The sequence below is a fragment of the Eutrema salsugineum genome, unplaced genomic scaffold (assembly GCF_000478725.1).
Source record: "Eutrema salsugineum unplaced genomic scaffold, Eutsalg1_0 scaffold_12, whole genome shotgun sequence".
NCBI lineage: Eukaryota > Viridiplantae > Streptophyta > Magnoliopsida > Brassicales > Brassicaceae > Eutrema > Eutrema salsugineum.
The window spans coordinates 1959411-1981913 of record NW_006256895.1 but is presented as its reverse complement, the minus strand read 5'-3'; the positions used below and the strand labels follow the sequence as shown (position 1 = coordinate 1981913).

Here is a 22503-nt window from a genome sequence, read left to right as displayed (position 1 = left end):
TAAAACTATAATCAAAATTTGACTCGAAATCGAATACCCTTAAGTTAACTGTAATTTCTATAAAAAGTTATGCGGATACACAGGAAAAAAAAGAAGTAGAAACAAATAGTAGATTTGAGATATATTATTTTGTTGGTTATTGTAGAGTTGAGATCATTTGTATCTCATTGTGTGTTATGTATTGTCTTCTTCAATCTATGTTTAATAGGCAACAGCTACTCTCGGAAATATTGGTATCTGATCTAGTGTTTATAAAAACTGCATATATCATTTTTATGGATATATAATTATTTTTTTCGAAATTATACATGACTTTTAAGATTGTCAAAACAAAAATAAATCTGTGGGAAATCATATATTTGTCAAATATCTCTTTTGATCATTTTTAACTTATGCGATCATAATCCGTTGATATAATATTTATATACTTATATTCACCAATATACTAATAACACATCAAAAATTTCAATACATAACTATTACTAGACATATACATGTATTTTTATAATTACAATTTCAATCGCCGCGGTGGAAATCCTCCTCTTCCTCTGCCACAATTTTTATCTTCTGGAATACAATGTTGTTTGGAAGGACAGTCATCAATTGTATTTATAGCATTTAACCCAAAGTAACACTGATTACGCCTTATGTCACAATACGCTGCATCGCAGTGGCATACTCTTCTGCAGTCTTCGTTTGTCGTACAATAAATTGGTACTGCAATATTTTGGCCTTAAAAACAGACAAAAAATGATTTTAAAACAAAATACTATAGAAAAAAAAAACAAAACTTGATTCTTAATGAATAGTTCTTAGTTTTCTTCAGGCTTAATTTATTTGTAAAATGCTTTTTATTAATAAATATTATTCAATTACTAGTAAGGATATATGTATGTAGCATGTATGTAAAATTCTATTAGTCAATGAGACTGTTATACTTACGGAAGACGGCGACTAGAAGAGAAACCAATAGCAGAAGTTTAAGGGAAATGCTTTTCATTCTTCAAGTAAGAGTTTTTTTGTTTTTTTCTTTTTTTTTTAGGGTGGTGGAAGGGCTACACTTCAATTCTTTTTATAGTGTAGTTTCGGTGACGGTTTGACCAGAAAATCTGAGCTATGTTTGTGTCTTCACAAAATCTTGAAGATTTGTTTGTGTTTTCTTACATGTGGAAATTAATGTCACAGATGTAATTATTTTTAGATTTCTTACCACAAATGGTTACTATTTAGAAACATAGGAATCTAGTGAAATCTAATAACAATCCAAAGAAAAAATGTCAATTCAAATACATACTGAGGAAGAAATGACAAATCATACATAGAGTATAGAGTTGAAGTACTAAACATGGTTAATTTATACATTAATTATTTGTTATATTTTTAACTGGTTTATATTAATTTATAAGTGTTCCACTAAATATTATATTTTCACACGGACATATATAGCTTTAAAAAACAAAATTGTTAAAACCTCACAAACTAGATATAGTTTCTTAAACTAAATTTGCAATGAGTTATTATATATTATTAAAATTACTAATATTCACAATATATATAATATCTCAATAAACATAATTAAACGCTTATAAATTTTATCAAAAATACTTAAATAGCATGGATGTAAAATCTAGTTCTAACGTTTAAAATATATCAGGTTTGTTCTCTTTTTTCTGCTTTCTACTTTTATGTATTCGTTCTTCTACTCTTTCTATTCACATCGATTTATTTTTGAGTGTTCATTAAATTGAGATTTTCAGTCCAATGGTTTACTTTTTGGTGAACTTCTCTTATGCTTGTCGTCACTTTCTGTTTAAAAACTTTTCAAGATAAAACTTATTAAATATTGTTGGTGATAAATTTAATCTTTCCTACGTGGACGAACCACGTGCTTGTATATGAAATCTATGGTTTTTTTGTAGTTACGACCCCTTGGGCTAAATTAGGATTCATATTGAGCCTATGACCCAATATGACATAAGCATATAACACCAGGTCTCGAACCCATTTAGATTTGGGAGATTTGGCACAATAGGTCATCTGTTCTCGGATTCCTCTTATCTGACAACACAAGCCAATATCAGAGACAAGGAGGTCATAAACTGAGTGGTAAGAAGGAGTAAAGGTCACATTCCCTATGTCCTAGGCATATGCTCGGTATTCAAGAAGGGTCGGGATATAAGGAATTGTGACCCGCACAGGTACCCAGAAAATGGAGTCGTCCATGGAGATAACCCTGACAGTCTGGTCCCGGTATCGAGGGATCTGGACCAAGTATGAGTAATCCTATGAGCGGAAAATACTATTCAAATTTTCCCTCCATTCAACGATAGGAATATGCTTTAGTCTGATTTGATTGCTCATACCCTTACAAATCCACGAGATTGACATTTAATGCATTGTTCTTACATGTGTCAGGTGACAATAAAAATTGGTAAGACCGTTAGAGGCATGATGCAAGCACAAGATTTGGATCCCATCAAATCGGATCAAGGGTCGTCCCGTCCGACTCACGATCCAAGGACCGACTTGATATACTAACCCGGTCCAGAAAAATCCTATAAATACTTTGTCCCTTCCAACGAGGAAATGGTTCACTCTTTCGCTATCTTAAGGCTCATAATTATTTCTCTAGATACTTGAGATCCTTGAGCTTTAACATCTTATACTTTCCAGTCATTACTCCGACCAACTCTTCAATTCCTCTCCATGACGGTTCCTAAACCGTAGAGCATTTCCACCACAAACTCTTTCATATCATCTCTTTTCACCTCAAAAAGCCCATCACCACTTCTGAGTCGATTCTATCTTTCTAAGGAACACTCGGCCCACTTTCCTTTTCTCGTTTTTCAATCTCTTTCCTCTCTCCAATAAGCCACTTCGTGGTCATACATAGATTATAGAGTTGAAGTACTAAACTTGGTTTATTCATACATTAATTTTTTTTTTGTTTTTGTAATATTTATTTTGTAAGTGTTCCACCAAATATTACGTTTTTCAAACAAATATATATATATATATATATATATTTTTTTTTTTAATACAAAATCATTGAAACCTCATAATCTAAATATAATTTATGAGATTAAAATTATAATAATTTGTTATAACATCACTAATATACATAATATAGTTAATATTCGTTAAATATAACTAATCGCATATGTATTTTATCAAAACACTACGTAAATAGCATGGATGCAAAATCTAATTCTAATATAAAAATTAAATCAGGTTTGATCTTTTTTTTTCTGCTTTCTACTTTTCTGAGTTTATTCTTCTACTTTCTCTACTCATATTGGTCAATAAAAATTGAGTGTTCATAAAAGTGAGAATGTTCATAATTGTAGTTCTTTTGTCTTTAGAAAACAAAAACAAAAAAAAAAAAAGAAGAAGAAGAATAGTTTGTGCAACTCTAGCCAGATTTTTAGTCTAACAGTTTTTTTGGTACAACAGTTATGATTGCCGATCACTTTCTATTTACAATTTTTTCAAGAAAAAAGCTTATTGAATGCAGGGTCACATTTTTAAAAATTGCTTTTGGACAACTGCTTATAATTATAAATACTATCAATTTTCTAAAAAATTATCTAATTATCTAAAGAAAAGAATGTCAATTTACACATACTTGGTTAATTCACATAATATGGATAAATTGAATATCATATCATATATTATATTAAAACATAAGCACTGATGCTAAGAGAATCAAGAGTTACTTCTAGCTTCATGTTTTAAATTTGTAACCCTAAATATCTGCAAGTGCACATATGTGTGTTGTAGTACTTAGGGGTCGAACCACAGAGATTTTGAGCTTTCAGTACGAATCAATCAAGACTTAAGACTAGTAGAACAAGCAAAATGGAAGTTTTTGGTTTTGGGGTCACTAAATCTAAAAGCAATTGAAATAAACAAGTCGTAAAATAATAGGAACAAATCTCTGGGTCTAAAGGGTTTTCGCAGGGATTCATGAACTGATCAAAAGAAAAACAAATCGATAAAGGTAATCAACTAGTGAGGATCCCGAACTCGAATAGACACATATAAGATTAGCCAACTCTCGTCACCCTAATCATCTAATCACTCAACACAGCAATCAACTCTTGCTCTCATGCTGCGAATAAGATCATGCATTAAAAACAGAATTCATCCACGCTCGCGATTCTCTATAGGTAGCTTTCGTCTCCTATAGCGAATTCACTCGTTCACTTCTAGGTCTGGTAATTCGATACAACACTCTCGTGGCTCCAATTACTGAGATCAATTTCTAAGCGGTTAGCAACAGAAACAGCATAGGGAACAAGAATAAACGAAGGACTCCTAGAAGATTTTGAATCCTAAATCGAATAAAGCATAAGATCAAGACATGAAATTCCCTTTGAAAAATCCCTTAAAAATCCAACTGGGAGATTACTCAGACATAGCTGAGTTCAACATCACAAAAGTATTTAGAATTGCAGAGAATTGAAATAGACGAAGGTTAAAAACAAAGAACAGGTTGAAGTAGGAGATCCGATGGTGCCCCTCTCGGTGGCTCCTCTTCTGGGCGTGACTTTCTTCTAGGGTTCCTAGTGAGAAATATGGCACACACTTCTAAACGACATAAAAGGGGTTTATGTAGTGTCTTGAGTTCTCGGGAATGCCTAGGGCTTGCAGGAATAATGACGGGAGTGACTTGGACTTTAATATGGGCTTTAATATGGGCTTCTGAGGCTCGGAATTGAGCTCCCCGTGGTCTAAAATTTCGCACCCCCGGCAGATGATGTTTTGGCCGCGGGTGAGCTTCTGACTGTGATGATTTGCCTTCAGTGTATCGACTATATCTGGAGATCTAACCGTTGGATTATTTTGATTCCACTTGTATTGGAAAGCGGGTTGTCTCCTCTATTTTGTGTCAAAAGTTGGGGATGATCAGTAGGTGGGAAGACCTCCGTTTGTTACCAAACTTCTGACGGTAGGAATTTATCTAAAGTTATGCTTTTTGCTCCCAAGTGCATTCTTTTTGTCAAATATCCTGAAAACTCTTTTGAGATTCTAAAACATGGACATCACTTAAAAACTTTTAAATCTGAGTGAAAACACCTGCATAAGATATTAAAAGTGATCCATAAAAATGGTCAAAATCAGGTGTTATCAAGCACTTTTAGTGATTATTTCCAAATACTTCTAAAATGTTTTTTAAAAAAATATGTTTAAAAACAGATATAATATTATCTAACTAGTTAACTTTCCCGCGCTTTGCGCGGACTGATATAATTTCTATTTGATTGTTTGAAAATTTAATAGTTGTTTGAATTCATTTAGGTTTTAAGTTATCACGATTATTGTAGATTTTTCTTTTTTATTTTCTAAAAGATAAACATAAATTTCTTTAAGCAATTATCTTTATAACGTATATTAGTAATTTAACTTTTTGTAGATTTGTATTATGAGCAATATTTTTGATTTGTTTATATAAACGTTATAAATAGTATATAGATAAAATGAAGAAGAAGGTATAGGTTAAACAATTTTGAAAATTATGAGAGAAGTAGTGAAAAGTATCTTATATTTATACTAGATCATAAGAAATTGAAAACCTTATAAACATAAAAAATCGTAAAAACTATAATAGTTAGTGATATTATAGCATAAATTTCGTTTTTTTGTTTCTTTTAACATTTTAGTTAGATTTTTTTCTAAATTTTGAGAACATAAGAAATGATAAATTTCTAGATTTTTGTGTTATTTAAAAAACGTTTTTTGTTTTTGTTTTTTTAAAAAAAAAATTTCGAACATAAGAAATGGTAAATTTTTAGATTTTTTGTGTTATTTTTGAAAAACGTTTTTGTTTTTGTTTTTAATAAATTTAGGTTTAAAATAATTTTAAAAACGGTTTGATTTGACAGCAAAATTAAGCATTTAACCCTAATAATTTAGACCAGTTTGTTTTAAGTTTTTTTACACGTCATCCGATAAGAACGAATCAAAAAATGACACGTAATTGGAAAATATGATTAAACAATCTTTTTACAACCGAAACTCATTCTAGAACTGACACGTAAGCGAAAAACTCTGAAACTCGCTCTAAGCGCGACACCTAAGAAAATCACTACACAAATAAGTATATAGATTAAGTATAACTTAAACAAAAAATGTTTTATTTTATATTTCTATTTAATTCCAAAAATTAGTTACTAATGTAGATATTTTTAAATTTCTTTAAATATAGGTCAAATTTTTTAAAAAATTAAATTATTCAAAATATTTTATAATTAAATTAATTACGAAAATTTAGATTTAATTTAATTTAAAATTCAAAAATAAAAATATAATTAACTTTTATTACGAAAATTGAGATAATAATTTTAATTATTTTAGAATTCTTAAATAAATGTTAGATTTAATTATAGATTTTGTATTTAAATAATATTTTCATAATAGCGTAAAAGATAAACAAATATTTTATTATAATTTATCATAATCAATCGGTTTAAAATATCAATTATTTAAATTAATAAAAATTTATATTATACAATAATATGATGGTGCTGATTATGGTTATGTATTTATACTTAAGATCTTATTGGATTAATTTGTTAAAACATGTAAGATATTAAGCTAATTAAGGCAATTAAACGAATGGGTTAGCCAATTTATAGATATATACATCATAATCAATCGGTCTATATTAAATTAGTAAATATTTATACTATACAATAATATGATGAAACATGTTAGATTTATGTATTTATAATTATAGTCTTATACATGTTAGTTTGATAAAACATGTAACATATTAAAAAATAATTTGAAGCAACTAAACAAACGAATTAGTCAATTCATAAATATATAGATTGTTTATGTGTAAATCAAAATTCACATGATAACAAAGTTCATAATTAACATTAGATTGATATATTTTTAATTAATTTATAATCTTATTCTACTAATATACAAATCTATACTATTTAAAATGAAAATATGATAACGAAATTTTTAATTCAAAAAAATTAACAAAAAAACAAAAAAGATTTAAAAAGAAATATTATATCTAAAAAAAATATATATATATATCATATATATATTATAAGCAAAGTAAAATTTTGATTTTGAGTTCTCTCATTTAATCCCAGCGTGGCTAATTACATTTTGCTTCTCCTTAAAATAATTTAAATTAATTTAAAAAATATATAGAAAATCGATTAAATAAATAAAAACCAACGAAGTTTTTTAGTTCTTTAGCCGCATAGATGCCAACTAAGTGTTTAATCTCGATAGAGGGCTCTGCCCACGAGGCGATAAGGCGATAACAAAGGCGACTTTCTAAACTCTTCTACAGAGTTCCATTTCCGACTTTGATCGGCTTATTTTCCGGCGTGGATCGGATCTTCCTTCTTTCTCCTGATTATCTGAAGCCTCAATCGATGTCATCTACCAAGGAGAAGGAAATCTGGGAAGCTCTCCAAGGTCTTAGTATTGGTTCTGATGGTGAAACTTGGAGAGTTCATCAAGATGCTCAACAACAGTTCACTAAGGATCATCGATTATGTCTGGTAGCTCGTGGTCTCAATCCAGATCATCAGAAGCCTGCAGGTATTAAAGCTATGCTTCCAAAAGCTTGGCTCTTAGAGGATATGGTTGAAAGCCAAATCAAGGATGACGGTACCGTAAATTTTTATTTTGAGAAAGAGCACCAGATGCTGAATGTTCTTGAAAAAGGCCCCTATCATCACAAGGGATGGATGGTTGCATTGGATAAATGGGGATACAGATCATATCCTACTTTTCTCAAGCACATACCTTTTTGGATTCGAATCAAAAATCTACCTGCGGTCTACCGAAGAGAGGGTATAGTAAAGAGTATTGGTTCGAGGCTGGGACAAGTTGACAAAGTTTTAATCATCCAACCTACAATCAATCGAGCAGCCGATGTTCGAGTTAAAGTGGATTTTGATGTTGACAGTGAAATTACTCTGGCTAGAAGAGTTCAAATTCTGGATAGAGGAGATCCTGTTGATCTGCAGTTTCGATATATCGGACTTCAGAAGTTCTGCACCACTTGTGGTAGTTTGAAGCATAGCTTTGATATGTGCAACAAGCCGATTTCTCTTACCCCTAATACGGAAGCTTTGATGAGTATTGGTAATAATCCTTATCTTGCTGTTAAAGAGAGGATGGAAGCTATTACAGTTTTGAAGGCAATTAAAGAGGTGGGAGAAAACTCTGGTACTCAACAGAATCAACCTCTTCTGCTTCCTCATGCTGGAGATACTAGAATGGATGAGTCAAGAACCGCTGCTCAAGATGATCATCATATGGGACAGAAGCGAAATGAATCTACTACAGATGTAGAAGTCACCAGTCAGGGTGTAAAGAGGAGGTCCGATGATGTGGTTTTCATGGAGGAATCATCATCTAAGAAGGCTGCTGGAACTGTAGATACTGCTAAAGGTTTGGTGGTTAGCCTGAAACCACCACAGCAGCCATGAAGATCTTTCATCTCAATTGTCAAGGTTTAAGGAGCGACTTGACAATGCAATATTTACAAGATATCAGGAAGTCTTCTAAACCTGATATCATGCTTCTAATAGAAACAAAAAACGGCTGTAATGTAGTAGATAAGCTTTGTAAGAAACTTAACTATGCCCACTCTTTTGTGTTACCTGCGAATGGGCTTAGTGGAGGGTTAGCCATCTTTTGGGATGTCCATATTGAGCTAACCCTTGGTGATCACCCTACTCTTAATGGTTCTGATCTGTACATATCTGATGGTGCTAATATATTTTGCTTGTCATATATCTATGGAGATCCTGTTTTAAAGAATCGATCTGCTCAGTGGAACAGGATGATTGCTGAAGCGGAAGCAGGATGGTACAGAAGTAAGCCTCGTTTGGCAATTGGAGACTTTAATGACATCAAGTATTCTCATGAAAAAGAAGGTGGTGCTTACCGATCTGAGTCTTCTTTTCGTACATTTCGCAGAATGCTTGATGTTTGTGGTTTTCATGATGTCAAAACGTTCGGTGGCAAATTCACTTGGGTTGGTCAGAGGTATAAGCATACTGTTAGAACTCGTATTGACAGAGTTTTTGCTACAAGTGACTGGTTAGACATCTATCCTACTGCATATGCGCAAATTCTACCTTGGTTTTGTTCGGATCACTGTGCTATTCTATTACATACAGAGACATCTAAGTGGAAGGGTTATAAGTTATTCCGCTATGATAATAGATGGAGATTTAATACAGCACTCAAGGATGATATTCAGAAGGTCTGGGAGGATAAATGTAAAGAGATACCTAGCAACAACTTTAGTAAGGCTCTAGAGATTTGCAGGCGTAGATTATCTAATTGGAAATCTCAGAACCCTACTAATTCACAAAAGCTAATCAATAAGCTTCAGATGTCTCTTCAGCAGGCATATGAGAGGACTCCTATAGATTATGCTCACATTAGTATTATTAAATCTCAGCTTGCTCATGCATACAGGATGGAGGAAGAGTATTGGAGAACCAAGAGTAGAACTCTTTGGTTGCAAGCCGGTGATCGTAACACAAAATATTTCCATGCTCGAACAAAGCAGCGAAGATCCTTGAATAGAATTACCTCTCTTGCTGATGATTCAGGCAATATTTGTTTTAAGCAAGATGATATTGAAAGGATCACAACTAATTACTTTTCTGCGCTGTTTTCTTCTCAGAGGAATAATATCGCACCTGATATTCTTCAGAATCTGCGTCCAAAAGTTACAGAAGAAATGAATGCGCATCTCACTCGACAGGTTACAGAAGAGGAGATTTATCAAGCTCTCAAACAGATGAATAGAGATAAGGCTCCAGGGCCTGACGGACTTACAGCGGGATTCTACCAGGACCATTGGTCAGTCATTAAGGAAGGTGTTGTAAGATTCATTCGAGCTTTCTTTGAAACTTCTAGTTTGGATCCTGCTTTGAATCGTACATATATCTGTTTGATCCCTAAAATTGAATCACCTGTTGAAGTCAAGGATTATAGGCCTATTAGCTTGAGCAATGTTGCGTATAAAATCCTTTCCAAAGTCCTCGCTGAAAGGCTTAAACCTATACTGCATTCAATCATTTCAGAAAACCAAACAGCTTTTATTCCAGGGCGTCTTATTACTGATAATGTGCTTATATCCCATGAATTGCTGCACTCGATGCATACTCGGAGACGAGTTGATCCAACTATGGCCTTAAAGTTGGATATCAGCAAAGCCTTTGATAAAGTTGAGTGGTCATATATTGAGAATATAATGAAGAAGTTGGGTTTTGCAAAGAAATGGTGTGGATGGATTATGAAGTGCATTTCAACTGTTACATATTCAGTTCTTCTTAATGGCAATCCATCTGACATTATTGTCCCAACTCGAGGTATTAGACAAGGGGACCCAATCTCTCCTTATATTTATTTGTTATGCACAGAGGGATTATCATACTTAATTTCTCAAGCAGAGAGCAAAGGTCTCATTACGGGTTTCTGTGCAAGTCGGGGAGGCCCTTCAGTTACTCACATGCTCTTTGCAGATGATTCCCTGCTGTTTTGTAAAGCCACAGTGCAAGAATGTCAGGAAGTTTTACATTTATTACACCAATATGAGGAAGCATCTGGACAAGCGGTTAATTTTCAAAAGTCAGCAATTATGTTTACTAAAGGTATCTCCCTGTACTTAAGGATTATCTTCTTCAAACTACTAATATTCAGAAGGTTGGGGGATTTGGTAAATATTTAGGACTTCCTGAATATATTGGTCGGAATAAAACTGATACATTCTCCTATTTGGCTCAAAGAGTATCTAAGAAAATGGAGAATTGGTATTCAAAATTATTGTCGCCTGCTGGTAAGGAAGTCTTAATCAGATCTGTGGTAACCACTATTCCTGCATATTGTATGACTTGTTTTATGTTGCCTATGGCAATTATTAGACAGATTGTGGCAGTTACGAGGAGATTTTGGTGGTCCTCACAACAAGCTCGTGGAGGTACAAATTGGATTTCTTGGGATAAGCTAACAGATCCTAAAGATCAAGGAGGTTTAGGTCTGAGAGACATAAAAGATTTTAATGTTGCATTATTGGCTAAACAGGGTTGGAGAATGCTGCAAAATCCTCATTCTCTTTTGGCCAGAGTTTATAAGTCCAAATACTTTCCAAAAACTACTTTGTTGGAGGCGAAACAGAAATGGGCTTCAAGTTATGCATGGCGCAGTATATTGAAAGGTAATCAGGTGCTTAAAAACGGAGTTCAATGGATTGTTGGAAATGGGAGACAAATAAATGTGTGGAAGGATTCTTGGCTGCCTATCAATCCGTCTGTGCCAGCTTCTGGTATTGGTGCTACAATATATCCAAATTTGAAAGTGTCAGACCTCTTTATTGCAGGATCTATAAGCTGGGATGAATCTCAGTTACAGACACTTTGCGATCCTTTGGATATCCCTCTTATCAAAATGATTCGAACTTCTATCACAGGAGCATCTGATCAGATCATATGGAAGCATACTAAGCATGGAGGATATTCTGTTAAGTCTGGATACAATCTTCTTCGTTGTCAAAAAGGTCAGACCTCCTCTACTCCTGTACATCTATATAAAACTATGTGGTGACAGAATATTCCTCCAAAGGTCAAACATTTCTGGTGGAGAGGTTTTCACCAGGCATTACCGGTGGCACAGCAGCTTAAATACAAGAAAATTTTAAGGGATAGCACTTGTCAGGTGTGTGGAGAAGCAGAAGAGACCACTGATCATCTTCTGTTTAAGTGTCGTATAAGTAAGGAGATTTGGGAGCTATCTCTTTTGCAAAAGCCATCATCTGACTTTATCTCATCTCATAGCTTATGCGACATATACCCTGCGTTTATGGAGGCTAACAAGCATGACCCTTGCTTAATTATATTATTTCATTTGTTGGGTTGGAGAATTTGGAAGCAGCGTAATGATGTCGTCTTCAATGGCAGAAGATGGGCTATCCCAGATGTAATTAACAAAGTGCTCATGGATGTAGAATTGTGGAATGAAGCATTGGAGGCAAATAAGCAGGAAGTTCGATTAGATGCAGAGATCTTGACTCATCCTGCTGTATCTATTGATCATGATGTTTCTTCTAACATTTGTCAGATAGTTCGTACCAGTCGTAACTGCTGTTGTTGTGTAGATGCTTCTTGGATTTCTCAGCATCAAGTAGCTGGAATTGGATGGATCTTGTACAATGAGGATGGCAGGCAGATCATTGCAGGATCAGGGGTTATTCCACCTACTCAGACATCTATGGAAGCTGAGGCCGAGGCTCTACGGATTGCAGTCATTGATGTTCGAAGACTTGGTTACAAGAATGCAATATTTTGTGGTGATTTAAAGGCAGTTTACGGTTCTTTGCAAAGTAACCAGTATTTACAAGAACATCAGGCTTGGAAGCATCTTCCGTGGGCTTCATATCTTTTTGATATTAGGAAGATATCCACTATGTGTGGTTTCAAATTCAAGCAGATTAGTAGATCAATCAATGTTGAAGCTGATACATTAGCTAAGCAAGCTAGAGTTGGTATGCAAAATCATGTAATCAAATGGTTGATGTAATGTTTTATTTCAATGAAATACTTTGACGACAAAAAAAAAAAAAACTAAGTGTTTTAAACAAAAACCTAAACCCTAACTATAAAAAATACCAACCGTAGCCTATATATATATATATATATATATATATATATATATCACATACATTGATAACATCCTTCCACTTATATTTCTGAGTTTTGGCATTAGGTTTAATTATTCTTCCTCCTTTTTATGCGATTGTTTTTATTGCTTTTTAGCGTCTGTATTGATCTAATGGTTTACTTCTTTGATGTTTTTGATCTGTTTTTTTAGATTGTGATAGTTTTTTGGTTGTTAGTTTGTGGTCTTACTTCCTTTCTATGTTTTTTTTGGCTGTATAGGTTCTGGTGTTTTGCAGTTTGATTGCTTACTAAAAGGTCATTAATACCCTTTAATCGGTTTAAATTAAGTTTTATTTATAATTAAATATACCAAATTTGGTTACCCGGGTTAAGTTAATATTTGGTTATCGTTGGACTACTATATACTGTATATCAATTATGTATTCCTAAATCATCCATATAGTTTTGGCTGGTTCTTTATGGTTTGTGATATAGTTTAGGTCTCATATAATTTTCTTAAAAGTGGTTTTGTTTGTTTCTATGTTTGCATTCGTTTTTGTTTTTATGTTTCTTCTTGTGTTTTTTACTTTTTTGAAGTTTTGGTATAGTTTTGTGTATGAAAACCCTGAGGCTCTCTCCCTTTAGCCATAATCTCCAATTAGTCAGAGCTTCTTCTTCAACCGGTGGTTTATGTGTTTTGACTTTGAGTTGTATTGCTTTAGTAAAATTTTCGAGTTAGGGTTTTTTTTTTCAAAGCTTTGGATCTGTGTTCATGATGAATGAGGAGGATTGAGTATTTAAGCTTTGCGATTGATTTCCATTGATATTGCTCTATAAGTCTATGACCGATCGGATCCCATACTGTTTATGCTCCTCCATCTCAACTTCTTTTTCTGTTTTTGGAATGTCTGGTTCATCCAAAAATAATTTTGATTTGGACTTGAGATTCTGTTTGGATTTCATGTTTTAGGTGTATTCATCTCAGTTAAATTTTGAGATGCTAATCATACTGATTTAGCGTTGTGTATTGTGATGTCCAGTTATAGTGAAGAATACATTCACAAGCATAAAATCGTAGCAAAACAAAAAAAAAATCACAAGTATAAAAGAGACCATATTGAACAAGTTTCTACTGTTCTCTCTATAAGCCAGGTCGAATTGATCGCTCTGCTTCTTCACTCTAATTATAGTAAAGGCTGAAGAAATCGTTGGAATAAAGATTTCGATGAGCCCGAGACTCTTGCCCCAACCAGACTTTTTTGGCTGTGCCTGTGCGAAATACATGGTTATTCAAGGTGAACCAGGAGCATGCATAATGGAATATAAATGGGAAACTATTGATTAAATTTAAAAAAACTAGACCAATCATGGTTTCAGAATTATATTTTTCATGTTAAATCTTGTGGATCGTTGAACAGAAAATGTGATTTCACTAAAGACTGTTATTGGTAAAATCTTGCAATCATGCTGATTTAGGAATATTAGTAATGAGACTTTCAGTGAGACTTTTATTACAACATTTTTCCTAAACGGATAAAGGTATTTATGTGGTTGATTTTACAATTAGATAATGGAATGTAGGAGGGTCTTGAAATGGACATTTGCATATGGATATTACCTTGCTCAGCATGAACATGCAAAGACACAAGTTTTTTTGAGTATTTGCAAGGGGAAGCTCGAGCTGGTTTGTAGAATGGAGAGGCTTCATCATTGTGCAGATATGTAGTTGGAACAGTTTGTCTTTGGAACTAATGAACCATCCAAAAATTTCAATGATTTCGTTTGACTAAAGTAGCCAAACCTACTTCGAAAAACACGTAAAAGCTTTGGAGAATGGTCTTGCTTATGTGGAACACAATGAGAGTACAAATCAACAACAGACTCTAGATCTTCTTTCAAATGACAAAGTTTGGTGACAAGGGTCTATGAAAGATCCAAGTGGTAAGTAGAGATCTTTCAGCCTCAGATTTATTGGTGCAAAAAACGGTATGGTTTATTGCAAGTGGTATTTTCCAAATTAAGGATCATACCAAGTAATTGGTTTTCAATTCGGAGGGACATGTGAAAAATTGTAAGGTTAGTATTGAGAAGCTATTGGTTAAGATAAATAAAGAATAGATTTTTTTCTCCTAAAAAAACCTAGCATCACTCCGCTAATTAAAAGATTTATACTTCTTTCAACACCTTATAGAAAAAAATAATCTCATTATGTAAATCTCAATAACAGAGTACATCGGTAAAGTTTCAAAAACCAGAAAATAGTCAAGATGATACCAGTAGGCACCTTACATAAAGATTAAAGGGAAAGTGAGTAACTCCTATTAGAGAGTAATCTCATTAAGTATAATTGTTTAAGAATCTAATATTTTAGAATAAAATTGGAAGAATATATGTCTCAAATAATAAATAATTTATTATGTGAAGATTATTCTTTCTATGAAATATAAGAAGTGAATATAGTTCTAGTTTTTACGATTAAAATTTAAAACATATTTTAGTTGTTTGATTTATATATAATGTTGGGGTTACTTTTTAGGCAATAAAGATTACCAACTTTTAAGAGTGATTTTGTTTCAGCTTCCAAACTACATATCATCTTCGTTTTAAGGGGAGAGTTCATGTTAGAATAGTCGGATATTAATATGTGTCTATGTTATCTTTGTGCTTCACTTTGCAAGATTTTTTGAAACCGATCGTTTTTACAAAGCTAGAATAAAACTAAAAGATGAGAAAATATACATGTGAAAACTTCCAAACTTCCAAAAATAAATAGTAGAAGAAAATATGAAGAAAGAATAAAACTAAAAGAAGAAAAAAAAACACAAAGAAAAAGTCTGTTTATTTAATATTTTTCGTAGAAGAATAAGAAATTGGAAAATACAGACTATAAAAAAAATTAAAAGAATAAAACGAAAAGAAATCAAAAGAAAAAAAGATGTTCCCGCCCGTGCAACACGATTTTAGTAAGTCTTTCGAGTAAATTAGCGATTTTGAATAAGTATTTTCAATAAAACATTTTCGTCCAAACAAGGTGGAAATAAAAAATAAAAAATTTCGTGAGATGTACGGAATTCGAATCTTTCAGCTAAACTTACGAGCTATCTGCAATTTGATAACTCCGGTTCAATCAAAAAGAACAATTTCAACCGGTTATGGCATACGCGAGATAAATTTAGAACCAGAATATTTAAATTCGGACTGTGAGTGTGAGAGCCTGTATTGCCGGACCTTCTGAACCAAACAGAGGGTTTCTCGTTAGCTGAGTTTTCTAAACCCTCTTTCTTCTTCTTCTTCCTCGATTTCTCGGCTCTTCGTCAATGGTATTCGTTTCTCTTAAACCCTTTATATCCTTATTTCTTCTGTAACATAACTTGGTTTAGTGAAAAGCTCTGTCTCTCTTTCTTGTTTCTGGTCAATTGCAAAGGTGGGTGCTTTATATATCATGTCAGAGACTGGTGATTTATGTCTAGAGCTGTTCCAAAATGATCCTTTTTATCAAGAAAAAAAGGTGTGATTTTGCTGATTTATTTCTCATTTTCTGTGATTTTTATCAGTTTCTGTGCTTATCCTTCGAATCGTAGCCTGTCTCTTGGAACAGATACATTGAAATTTTGACACTTGTTATGACTTTCCGTCTGCAGAAGCTCTTGAATTGCAAAGGTTTAGGCGTAAAGGAAACATTGAGTCAAGAGTTGTTGAATACTTCTTTCGAAAAGTTGCTTCAGTTTGCAAGAATACCTAACCTCGATAAGGTAAGAGCTTATATCACGTTCTTGCCTTGTCTTTCTCTAGTGGTTTGATTGTAAAAGTTGCTTGCTTTAGGTGATGAATTTGAGTGAAAAGTGCAGGTAGAAGTTTATTTCGGCGACGATGCCTGCAATTCAGAAGGAATTTACAGTGTTAGAAATGAAATCTCAGCTCTCAGCTGGATCCTTTCACTCATACCAGCACAACTCGAGGCTCTACGAGAAGCTGTAACGAGTAGAATCAGTGAGGTTGTTGGATCGGAGAAAGAGGAAGCTAGAGTTGATGATAGGTATGGTTGCGAAAAGGAAAGCAGATTGTTAGAATGGGGTCAGAACAATGGTGTCAAATCCAAATTGCAGATAGCTCGTAAGCCTTTTAGCTCTTCTAATGAAGTGAAAAATTTCAACAATGATGAACAAGAGATTTTGAGAATGTGTTTTTTATTTGGATAGAGATCGATGGTTATGGAAGAGGAGCTGTAGCTAGCCAAGACTTGAGATTTGGTGATGTTGCTTTAGAGATACCAATCTCAAGTATCATCTCTGAGGAGTATGTGTACAACTCTGACATGGTAATATCGTTTTTCTTAATCCTGTAACAAAGATTTATATCGGCTCACGTCATCTCAATGTTGTATGATGAGTGATTGATTCTCTTTTCAGTACCCAATACTGGAGAAGATAGATGGGATGACATCTGAGACAATGCTGCTCTTATGGACTATGAGGGAGAGGCATAACCAGGACTCGAAATTCAAACCATACTTTGACTCTCTGCAGGAGCATTTTCGTACCGGTAACAATCTGTGAAGAACTAAATACCCCCCAATCGTTGTAGCAAGTTTTATTTTTTTGTTTTGATGAAATAACAAACACAGATTCTCTTCATAGGTTTGAGTTTTGGGGTTGATGGAATCATGGTTCTTCATGGTACATTGCTTTTAGATGAAATAATGCAAGCTAAAGAGGTGTGATGAGATTGTGTCAATAGTTATCTTTTGATGCTCTGATCTTGTATTACATTCTTGATTCAGTTGGATATTTTTTGTATTACACATTCTTGTTTGTATATCTGCAGCTTTTGCGTGAGAGGTATGATGAACTGATTCATCATCTATCGAACCACCGGGACATATTTCCACCTGAGCTCTATACTTGGGAACATTACTTGTGGGCTTGTGAGTTGTATTACTCCAACAGCATGCAAATCAAATTCCCTGATGGAAAGTTGAAGACTTGTTTGATTCCTGTCGCTGGTTTTCTCAACCATTCGGTATGTATGTTTATTTTCTTTATCGTTATGTTATAAGAAACTCCTTACCACTTTCCGGATTAATTATTTAGTGGGGTTTGCAGATATATCCACACATTGTCAAATATGGAAAAGTAGATTCCGAAACAAGTTCATTGAAGTTCCCACTCTCAAGACCTTGCAAGAAAGGGGAGCAATGTTATCTTAGCTATGGAAACTACTCTAGCTCGCATCTGTTAACGTTTTACGGGTTTTTACCAAAAAGAGATAACCCTTATGATATCATTCCCTTAGGTAGTTCTTTACCTTCCCTTCTTCTAATCATTCTTGAGATCACTTCCATTGTTTTACCTAAAGTTGTTGTGTCTGAATCTCTCTCCCTTGCAGATGTTGATGAAGACATCGAGAACGAGTTTTCTAGGACAAGTCACATGTTACGCGGGACTTGGCTCTCGAGGAACCACAACATCTTCCATTACGGCTTGCCTACTCCATTGTTGAACTACTTGCGGAGAGCGCATGGTCTTGTTCATCATTCCGAAATAGATGTAACTTAATCCTGATCACCTTCTTGCTTCTCTATCTCTGAATCTATTACCTAGATTATTCATCTCTTTTCTTGAATGTTATAAGCTATGGAAGAACTTGGAAGTAGAAATGGGAGTACTCGAGAGTCTAAGATCAACATTCGACGACATGATGGAAAATCTTAAAGATGTGGATACTATCGACAGGTAAAAAGTTGTTGTGTCTTTATGATGTATGAAAAAACGAAACAGAGCAAGCGGCTTTTCCTTATTTATTTTTCCGTTTATTCTTACAGAGCAAACGCGGATTGGGATGTGAAAATGGCGATGGAGTTCAAAGAGCGGCAGAGAAAGATTGTCTCTTCCATTCTTGATTCATGTTCTGCTGGTATCAAGCTGGTTCAAGAGGCAATAGCTAAACAATCGGTTTAGCCAAGCAAGAATGAGAAACCTGGAAAGACGATGAGATGTATCTCCTTAACTTTAAATTAGTTTAAGATAAAAGAATAATATAGTCTTGAGTTAAACTTGAGTTCGATTTTTAATTAGTTAATTAAACCAAGATGGACAGTCTCGGGTATGAAACTTGAAACATTTTATGAGCTTGAAGATATTACTCCACTGCAACATTGTCGTCGTCATCATCGTCATCATCATCATCATCATCGATATTTTTCTGTTTCAGCACCTCGTAAATTGCAAGTTCCTTATCGAATTCGGAAATGGTCTCCGACTTTTAAGAAAGCTGAGATGATCCATATTTAAAAACAGTCGTTTGCCTTCCTCGAGTGATAATCTTTATGCTTTTACTCAAACATCTTACACTTTAAAATAAAATGAAAATTCTGAACATCCTACCCTCTCTGCTTTTTTTATAGATGATGTTTTAGGAAAAAAATTTTGTTGCAAATTCGATTATATTTTCAATTTTTAATGCAAACTTAACTAGCTTTTTTATTTACTTTTGCCCATTTGTATTTTGCAGATTATTTTTTTATTGATTGAACTGTATTTAAATAGATGATAAATGATATATTAGTTTGAAAAAAAGGATTTTTTCATATGTGTGCAACAACCTTAAACTTCATCAGTTTTGAAATTAAAGGAGTATGAAACAGAGGGAGTATTTTCAAAATTTGTTGAAAAGTTCAACATACTTTTACAACTTTCACATTAAAATCTTGCACACAATGACTCTGATTGGTAACATGTGATTTTGCAGTTGAATTACGGTCGATGTTGTAATTTGATGTAACTTGCAGTAAAAATTATGTTGTATAAACAGTAGATTTATGCAGTGAGTTTGCTGTAAAAATATGAGTTATTTTTTTTTGTTAAAACAACTGACTGGTAACATTTCTGTGGTATAAATTGTTGTACATGTTATTTAAATAAATTCAAAATTTTATTATATATTAATAATGATTATATTTATTAAAAATATTAATGATAAAATAGATTAAAAATTAATACAAACTTCAAATGTATTATATTAAAAAAATTTGATAGGAATATTTTTCTGAAAAAAACATTAAAAACCTAACTACTACATTCTAAAACATATTTACACAAGAAGTCCATATACACAAAAAAATCTTGTCAACATTGACTATTTGATAAAATACATGAAGAGTTTGGTATTTTTTTATGTTGTGTTGTACTAGTGTATTGTTATGTCATTTAAAATGGAAAAAAATGTTTAATGTTGTGTTATGTTTTATTAAGCATTTTTCTGTAATTGTTTTTTTAGCAAAAAAAAAAAAAATACAATGCAGAAAGATATGAACGTGGGATACAGCAAAAAAAATTCTAACTCAACCTCTAATACATGAGAAATCCATTGATGTTGAGTTAACTTTTGAGTTATCAATTTAACAAAGGACATAACTCAAAATTGTAACTAAACATAACACATTCTAACTCAAATACAAACTAAAAAAATCCAAACTAATTCATGATTGGTAACATTTTTGATGTTTATATGCATTAGACTCATAACTTAAACTTATGCAAAGATAACTCAGTCACCAATCATATCATTGTTTATAATATATATTATTTTTCCAAACATATTTTTCAGCTACAATGAACCGTTTTGAGTAATGTAAGGTCTACACTCAACTACATGATGCAAATATTGGCGATCTGGATTCTATCAAATGTAAAAGTTTTATATTTAAATTTTTCTCCAACTAAAATGGAGTAAAAAAAAGTTTCAAGAGTAAAAAACAAGATTGATTCACACTTTGGTTGGGTCAATGAAGGACCTCTATGATTTGACTGGTTAATCGGTTGGTAATAGAAGTTTATCCATAGGAAACAATGAAAGTTGAAAGCCAAAAAGAGTCACAACCAAAACGATATGCAAGAATATACTGTTTTCAATAATGTAAGATCCACATTCACTAAACTACAGACAATCTATAACATGTAAAAAATGTAAAAGTATTGATGCAAAAAAATTGATAATCCGGATTCTATCAATATATAAAAGTCATAAAACAGTTCTAGAATATGTAAAGTTCATATATGTGTCATACTCTCAACAATCTTCCATTTTTTTCCAACCATATCAAAGTGCATCAAACTCTAGTCACCACAACATTTATAAATGTGGATACTTAACATAATCTGGTTCTTTTAGTGCACATATTGCACCTAACCGTACCCTAAAACAAAGATATCCATGAGTTTATTTTATTCTTCGTCTGAAATAATTTTTCAGTTGACAGACGATAAGATGTTTCACCACTGAAGTTTTTTTCCCACATTAATTTTACCAATTAATTTATCAACTCATTTTGTAATATATCAACTTGAAGTATATAAAATATTTTCAAATTTTGGTGATTAAATTGATACAATATCCTAATATCAAAACATTCATCTACCGAATGGTAATCTCCATGCTCCATATTTGACATTAGGATATTATCAGTTTAATCACTGAAAATCAAAAATACATTTACATATTTAAGTGAAAATGAAGTTGATATACTAAGGAGTTTAAATCAATTAATAAAATGTGAAAAAACATCAATGGCGAATGCTTATACCTTGTCAACTGAAAAAAATAATGTTTTGGAATATGAATAAAACAAAATCCATTGACACATTTGTTCTAGGTTACTACTTAAATTATGTACATACTCTTAAAACTTTTTAAAATAAATATCATTGTTTATAATATATATTTTAATTCCAAACCTTTTTTCCAGCTATAAAAAAATTGTTTTCAGTAATGTAAGGTCCACACTCGACCTGTCGTCCACATGATGCAAATATTGACGATCCAGAATCTACTTGCATGTAAAAAATCACAATATTTATTATTTCTCCAACCAAAACAGAGTTTTGAACAGCAATTTAATTAGATTAAATTCAGATTACAGATAGAGAAGCTTGAAGAGCTTGCTTCGCAAGAGAATCAGCTAACATATTAGCAGATGTCAAATCTTATAGAATAGAATATTATTATTAAGTTGTCTTTGATACAAGATCTTAAGACACATATATATAGTATCGAACCTTAACATATTGATAATATCAAATAATGTAAATCTTCCTAATCCTTATCACAATAGGATATCTATGAGAATATTCTTCGGTTGGGTTCACAGGCTTCACTTCATAATCGGGCTCTTAACGGCCCACAATACTTAGTTCACACTTACTCTCCAAGATATCTCTAATACCCTCCCGCACGACAAAGGTAGAACCCAAAACGCAAAAATCTGCAGTCACAATGCGGAACACCATTGTTGTGGACACTTGTCGAGGATGGAAAAAACAGGTCATTGACTCCTACGGATATAAACTTCAATTAGGGATGGAACTTTAGCTCGTCTTTGGTTTGAAAAGAAATGGAATAACATCCCGTGGATGCGAATTTCTGCAACTCCACAAATAATCGTCTTTGTATAGGACAGTCCAGTAAATCGGACTAAAAAAATGACCTAAAAAATGAGCGTTCCAATATAAATCCCTAAACCATAACCAATTCCCCCGTAATAGAAGAAGGCAAAACATATAAATTCTGAGATATTCTAAACTTAAGAATAAATCTCAAAGGAAAAAAAATATATCCCGTAAAAACACTAATTGTTAAGGAAAATATCTCTTAAGAAATCTTTGGATAATCTATTCTATTAAAACAGAAGCACTTTTAGTGCCTGTTTCCAAACACACCTAATTTTTTTTAAAGTGTTTAAAAATAATTTTAATAATTATTTATATTTAATTTCGAAAATTAGTTATTAATTTAAATATTTTTAGAGTTCCTTAAATATAGGTAATTTAGATTTGATTTGATTTGATTAAAAATA

General features: G+C 32.7%; 2 protein-coding genes across 2 annotated transcripts; both read left to right on the top strand.

The window, feature by feature from the left end:
* Positions 1-7403: 7403 nt before the first annotated feature.
* LOC112089091 lies at positions 7404-8468 on the top strand. The gene has a single exon (XM_024160063.1). It carries the CDS (start codon positions 7404-7406, stop codon positions 8466-8468), a length of 1065 nt encoding a protein of 354 aa, XP_024015831.1.
* A 7420-nt stretch (positions 8469-15888) lies between these two features.
* On the top strand, positions 15889-18775 carry LOC18025402. Its single transcript, XM_024160278.1, has 12 exons — positions 15889-15973; positions 16078-16161; positions 16295-16405; positions 16502-16766; positions 16853-16971; positions 17063-17195; positions 17291-17367; positions 17478-17672; positions 17756-17945; positions 18039-18199; positions 18285-18385; positions 18475-18775. Exons 1-12 carry the CDS (start codon positions 15971-15973, stop codon positions 18608-18610), a joined length of 1575 nt encoding a protein of 524 aa, XP_024016046.1. The 5' UTR covers positions 15889-15970; the 3' UTR covers positions 18611-18775.
* The last annotated feature ends 3728 nt before the right edge of the window (positions 18776-22503 follow it).

What these genes read in the sequence shown, in the direction of transcription:
- LOC112089091 (XM_024160063.1), top strand. Translation starts at nt 7,404, where the DNA reads ATGTCATCTACCAAGGAGAAGGAAATCTGGGAAGCTCTCCAAGGTCTT.
- LOC18025402 (XM_024160278.1), top strand. An exon ending in ATCCAAATTGCAGATAGCTC is followed by an intron (nt 16,767 to 16,852) that starts GTAAGCCTTTTA and finishes TTATTTGGATAG; the next exon opens with AGATCGATGGTTATGGAAGA. An exon ending in TTCATCATTCCGAAATAGAT is followed by an intron (nt 18,200 to 18,284) that starts GTAACTTAATCC and finishes GAATGTTATAAG; the next exon opens with CTATGGAAGAACTTGGAAGT.